This window comes from Malurus melanocephalus, unplaced genomic scaffold, assembly GCF_030028575.1.
Source record: "Malurus melanocephalus ecotype Western Australia unplaced genomic scaffold, MMel_1.1 scaffold_545, whole genome shotgun sequence".
Lineage (NCBI taxonomy): Eukaryota > Metazoa > Chordata > Aves > Passeriformes > Maluridae > Malurus > Malurus melanocephalus.
Genome location: NW_026623777.1, coordinates 256,950 through 263,470, shown reverse-complemented (window position 1 = coordinate 263,470; position 6,521 = coordinate 256,950). Strand labels below are relative to the sequence as shown.

Sequence of the window (6,521 nt, the reverse complement as noted above, 5' to 3'; positions counted from 1 at the left end):
GGGGGGCTCCGTGTCCCGTGTTCCCCCGGCACAGCCGCAGCATCCCGGAGCCGCTGCAGCCCCCGCCGGGCACAGAGCAGCCGGGGCCGCCCTTCCCCGCTGCCCGGCCCTGTCCCCTCAGGGCTCGCCCTCCCAGCGCTGCCCGGGCCCTCTCCCGCCGCCGTGAGGGGGACAGCAGGGCAGGGTGCAGCGTGCCCGGATCGCAGGCTCAGAGAGGAGCAGGGAAGAGTTCCCTGATGGGCTTTGTGCGGCACACGCGGGTGTCCCAAACCAGGATTCACAGCTGGAAGTGTCCTGGAAATGTTCGGAGAAGCGGGCCCGCTTGTGAGGTGATGGCGTATCTCCATCGCCAATTGCTGGCCCGGAACAGCACAGGACCCGTTTCAAAGGCAGGAACTGAGACCAGATCCCGAGGCATTGTCTCATGTGCCTGTCAAAACACCGTGTCCCCTGCACTTCCCTGCCTTGTGTGCTTTTTTCCCCCCTTCCTGTTAAGAATCTTCCTTTCAAGTTCTCTTTTCTCTCATTCAGATATACAGTCTTCAAAAACCTTTAGCTGACAATCTGCTGGGAAAACAAACTTTGGTTTACTATAATYGCATAATTTGTCGTCTGGACAATTGCTAAAGTCTACCTCTGTTATCCACATAGTTTAGACTGCATAGTTTGGGCTGCAAAGATGCTCAAGGGTGTAATCAGAATTTCTTCCTGCTTTTCTATAGTCAGTTCTGGATTAAGGCATGGTCTGTGTACAGCGCAGAGTGCGAATTGTTTGAACAGAGTCTTAGGAGAGAARTGGTTTGCACTTAAAAAGATTTCCAGCTGTTATTTAAAATAAACAGACACAGCAAAAAGATTCTGTCCGCGGAAAAATCCTGTTGCTTATCCTGGTTGAACTTGTGGCCTCCTAGCTCTGTTACAGTGGTTGCTAATAACAAAGGGACATGATTATTCTTGTATGTTTACAAGATTCATGCCCTTTTTCGTTCCTTGAACAAGCACAGTAGGAACTGAAATAGAGAATTAAATTCTGGGTGCGTGCACCCTCATTTATAGGGCTCTTTCTGTTGACTTCGAGGGGCTTTGCCTGTTTCACTCTCTTGCAGAATAGTTTCTCTTTGTCAGATAGGAAAGTCTGGCTGAAGTCTGTAGTGGTTTTCTGTGAAGAACAGAAAGCCGGGTTCCTGATTGACATCAGCCTGCACAGATCCCACATTGCCATTATCCTGCGCGCTTTTCTCCCTCGCAGGGACTGACTTGGGCTCCARGAGCCCCGAGCTCCAGGGTTTAGCTGTTTTTCTAGTCCATCAGAGCYGCTGCAGACTGTCTGTAGCACTGAGTAAGTGCTCCCATCCTGGGGCATCTGTGCTGACTGCAGACACACTCGAGTMGCTGCCACTGGGGCCTGCACAAGAAGCCTGGCTTCATCTCTTCTGTGGCATTTTTGCTAACCCTTGCTTGGGTTTGGTTTTTTTTTGGTTTTTCTTTTTTTTTAAATTTGGCAGATGGAAGCTGAAGAGGAAGGGGCAAAAAAGCTGTCAGAAGTAAGCTTTGAAAACTTACCTCCCAACTACCATAACGAGTCCAACACGGAAACCAGAGTAGGCAACAGAACTGTTCAGACTCATCAAGAAATTGATAAGGTAGGACAAAACTTACATGTGGTGAGCTCTCCATTCTAACACACCTTTTCTTAAAAAAACCCTGTTTTACATGTTTATTCACCAAATAATTTGGAGTGTAAACTTTCCTGATGATGGTTACTTTGGGGTTTTATTATCTCTTCTGCACCTGGCTAGTCATGGTGTTAAGGATACCTGTCGTGAAAGGTTAGTGCAAAGTAATAATTTATTTGAAAAAAGTGCCTGCTAAAAATAGGATGCAGCTACAGCTATTACATGGGTCATAAAAGAATGACCATCTCCTGCTCAGTTAACTTCTTTATAGTGACATTTTAAATGGATAAGGAGGCAGCCCTGTCATCTACTTTCCTCTTCAGATTAGGGTTTAATTAGAGTGACAGCAAAATGGGAAAAAAGAGGGGCTTGGGAGTGGGTTAATTATTGCAGAATGCAGGACTGAGAGTAACAAAGGACTAATAAAAACTGTAGTTTGATATTCTGTTCTTTTCCCATATCAGGTTACAGATAACARAACTGGATCAACAGTTTTTTCTGAGACAGTTATTACATCCATAAGAGATGGAGAAAACAAAAGGAATCATGTAAGTGAGCACATTTTTTTTCCTTTTGAAAATTAAACAAATACTCTGGGACTGTGATAGAGTTCACCRAACGAAATTTTGGAATGATTTAAAGCACACAAAACTATTGGGGTAAGCAGTCAAAAATGTTTGTGGCTTTTAATTAATTTAACTTAGGAATGCTATGAATTGGAAACAGAGTTTCAGTGATGTGGCTAATTGACATGTTTGAATATTCAATTTATCTGTCAGATGTAAATGTTAAATAGCAAGGACAGTTAGAGCCCTTTACAGTGAGTGTGGTAAACCCTTAGGATAACACTGCTCTTGTTAAAAAAATGCTTTATACACTTTTAGCAGTATAAGGTAACCCCAAATAGTCTATTTATGAGGAATTATGGGGACAATATATGGCTGTATTTGCTTTTCAGCCTCATACCGTGAGAGACAATTGGTTATGAAATGTCACTTTGAGGAGGGCAGAGAGAGAAGAGGGATAATAAATTTTATCTGTCTATCAAACTACTGTTTGAGTAGCTACTGCTGAAGAGAGAAAGCTTTCCTTGTCATGAGTTTCTCCTGACCAAAAATGAGCTCTTACACAGTGGCAGTGGCTGGAATTGGTTCAGTGTTCCAGATATGGTTGGTAAGAGCAGGTTGGCAAATCAGTAAGTTCTCCTGAAGGGTGGAGAGTCAGTGCTCATCAGTGTCCATGCAGCACTCCTAAAGCTCACAGCATTCTTGTGAGCTGTGGAAATAAATCCTGCCTTGTCTGGCACTTTCCATGGGCAGGGAGGAATGAGCTTCCTGCTTCTCCCTTGTTTGCTCCCTGGTTGCCACAACTCTTCTGCCAGCCAGCYGTGGTGAGGGAGCAGTGGAAATCAAAGGATGGTTGTTGTTTACCTTTTCCCTGCTGTTAGTTCAGTTTTCCCACATAAAACATGCWGAGTTCAGGGTTCCAAGGCTGTGCAATTGTCTTTTACAGGCCATGTTGAAGTTGTAGGGAGATACAAAAACAAATCACCATGACTGATTTTACTTTCTGCCTCTCCTAGATCAACCTATTTATTCTAAGAGAAATGTTTTTTGTTTTTTTTTTTAATCTTCACCTTCAGGTAACATACAGTCAGGAGATTGAATCTTTTGTGTGGGCTGGTGGCAATTTTGTCATCTGGTGACATCTGTTAAGAGATCACAGTTTGGATTATCATTATTGAAAGTTCATCTGTGGTGTTTCTTTCCTCTTTGCCCACGTGTAGCAAACTAATCATGACAGGAAAAGCTTTAAGGCAAATGAGAAATTTTTTTTTTTCCGCTGGTTTTGATTACATGACTTAATCCATTGGCTCCAGCAGCTGCTTATTTGAGGTTTTAGCTGAAACCATGTTATCTAATTAAGTAGCAAGCCTTAGCTGATAGGGTGACAGCAGCAGCTAAGGCTTTAGGAAATACAGGCTCCAGCACTGGAGGTATAGCATAAATAATTTATCTTTTTATCTTTTGTTTACATCTGTTATAATCTTAGAATGGTTGAGATAGATACACACAGCACAGCTCTGCAGAGGTTCCAATTGCTGCCACGTCTCCAGACATTGGGAATAAAACCCAGGGTCTCTCACATCACAAATGTTTAGACACATCTTCTGGTTATCAGAGAATTMTTGTTCTCCAGTTAACAGAGGTAGATGCATTTCTCTGATAAGACCATCAATTGCAAACTCATTAGGAAAATTTTGTTTATAAACATCACACATCAGTGTTTTGACGGCCTGTCTCAATTAATTCCCTAAGGTTTTTAACTGTATCTTAAGGCTAAGGTGCTGCTTTTGGGCACCTAAAGCCAAGCTCCAGTGCCTTCAGGCCACCCTCAGTAATGTCATGTAGACATATTTTGCATTCATTTATATTGTGTCACATGGGAAACCAGAAATTAAGTTTTTCCAATTAAAGTCTTTCTGGAAATGGGGGAAAAGGAATCAGATGAGATTAGCTCTATGGAGAAGTTCAAGACTAAACCAAGGGACCTGTGTGTTGTTATTTGTTAGTTTTGAGCTCAGAAGGCACATTGCTGTCGAGCAACCACCCAGAGAGCTGGCTGTCCCACACAGCACTGGGRTGTGACCCGTGCTGCAGTCTGCAGCCCATGTCTGCTCTTTGTAGGATGTTCTTTTTTGACACAAGTTCCTGATTTTACGAGTGCTGTGTACTTGGCAGGACAGCAGTGAGAGCTTTGCGCTGCTGGAAAGTATTACAGAGGTTTTGAGGTATTTCAGGGCAAATGAATYCATATCTCATTAAAGACAAATGAATTATGTGCCCTGTCTAGACAACTGTGAGATTAGGAACTGAAATGCTACTGCGTTTCAAATTAAGGTAGTAGTTTCCATAAAACAATATTCCATTCTATGTAATTCTGCCCTTTTTTTAATACATACAGGATATAAAACAGGTTTATGCTTTTTTTTTTCCTTACTACTCAGCAGTTTTTGCCATCTGCTGTGGTAATGGAGACCAGCCCTACGTGAAACAACTTGTAGGAGCTGAAACAAAAGCCAGAAAGGATTTGTAAACACGGAAATGTTAACTGTTAGAAGTGCTCCTTGCTAGGAGATGCCAGTCCCAATGGGAACCTGGCACTTGAGCCATGGGTGGAATTGTTGCTGTCTCACAGGTGCAGTTGGGTCAGCTCTGGCACTGTTTGGGAAGGATCTCTAACTGTGGTTTATGGGGGTTAACACCAAGACTGCCCTAAGTTACAGGGTTTTGTAAAGGGAATTACTTTGTATGAAGAGCTTTTATTAAACATGGAAAGGGGCTTTTGTTAAGAGAAGCTTCTGAAGCACAGTTGTCCCAGGACACTGTGAAAGGTGCCCTCATGCATTTCCAATGTTCCTAAAACTTTCTGAGAATGTGGTGGAAGGGTGAGTGTGCGTGGGGAGAGGGARTAGACAAAATCAGTGATTCCATTTTGAAAGTCAGACAGCATCAGGATAGACATGAGCATGTTTTCTAGTCTACTCTTGTATCCTTTTCTTCAGGAGTGTATCATTGATGAAGACTGTGAAACAGGGAAATACTGCCAGTTCTCCACCTTTGAATACAAATGTCAGCTCTGCAAACCCCAGCACACAGTAAGTCCTGAATGAAATGTGATTTAATGTGATCTTTAGAAACTCAATCAATTATTGTTGCTAATGTCAGCATGTCAAAATTGCCAGAAAGGAAGATGCAAAGCTTTCTGCATGAGGGTAAAAAAATTTTCATGTTAACATGGAGTAATTAAAAATCCAGATTAGGATGACCCAACAACTACTCCCCTCCCTATCTTTTCTTTGCAATTGTCAGTAGAACACTTGTAAGATAAAGTAAAAACTGGATCCTAGCTATCCTTCTGTTGTAAAGCAAGCTAAGCCTCGAGTAGGTGCAATCAATCCCCTGACCTAGAACCCCCACAATTACACTGGGTTTGCTCCTTAATGAGCAGGTTTTAATAGGCCCAGTGTAGTCCTAGTCCTTGCCCTGTGTTAAGCACTGCCTGTGGGATCCTCTGGAAAAGAAATACAGATTTTGTGTGGCTGCCCAGACAGGGCTTTACACCCACAGGAAAAAGCTGCTGGAATGCTGACCTGCTACAACTCTGCAGGATGTTAATCAAACTGCCTAAAGGAGGAAACAAAGTGGCACATATGGTTTTTATTAGGTTGATTGCTTAGGTGGGTTAATTGAAAGGCTGGGGTCATGGGGTAATTGTCATACAAAGGTACCTTTAGCTAGAAATGTGCATTTCTGATTTGCAAAGAGATACTTGTTCAAAATTTCTTTGTCACCAAGGACGTCTGGTTTTTATTACAACTAAAAATGGATTTGAGTAAGACTTTTTTTTGCTTTGCTCTTTAAAAAGAATTCTTGTGAATAAATTGTAAATTCCTGACTGTGTTTAACAATGGAAAAAATCAGTAATGTTCTCCACTGATGATGTTTCATTTATTAACTTTTTTCCCCTTTGCAGAGCAGAGGGCTCCAGGGAGAACTTAGAGCAGCCTTTCAGTAGCKRAAGGGGCTCCGAGAGAGCTGGAGAGGGACATTTCACAGTGCACGTGGTGACAGGACARGGGGGAATGGCTTTGRACTGRGAGCAGGGTAGAGCAGATTTTGGGARGAGATTCTTTGCTGTGAGGGTGTGAGGCACTGGAACAGGCTGCCCAGAGGAGCTGTGGGTGCCCCATCACCGGGGGAAGGGTTCCAGGCCAGGCTGGATGGAGAGCTGCTGCTCTGCTGGGGAGGTTCCTGTGTGGCAGTGGTTGTGTGTGTGCTCAAA

General features: G+C 43.2%; 1 protein-coding gene across 1 annotated transcript in view; it reads left to right on the top strand.

The window, feature by feature from the left end:
* Window positions 1-1,505: 1,505 nt before the first annotated feature.
* Window positions 1,506-6,521, top strand: part of DKK3 (dickkopf WNT signaling pathway inhibitor 3) — an 8,930-nt gene continuing 3,914 nt past the window's right edge. Inside the window, exons 1-3 of the mRNA XM_057382008.1 lie at window positions 1,506-1,643; window positions 2,141-2,224; window positions 5,242-5,334. Coding sequence (XP_057237991.1) covers window positions 1,506-1,643; window positions 2,141-2,224; window positions 5,242-5,334 — 315 coding nt within the window. The remainder of the gene's footprint in view (window positions 1,644-2,140; window positions 2,225-5,241; window positions 5,335-6,521) is intronic.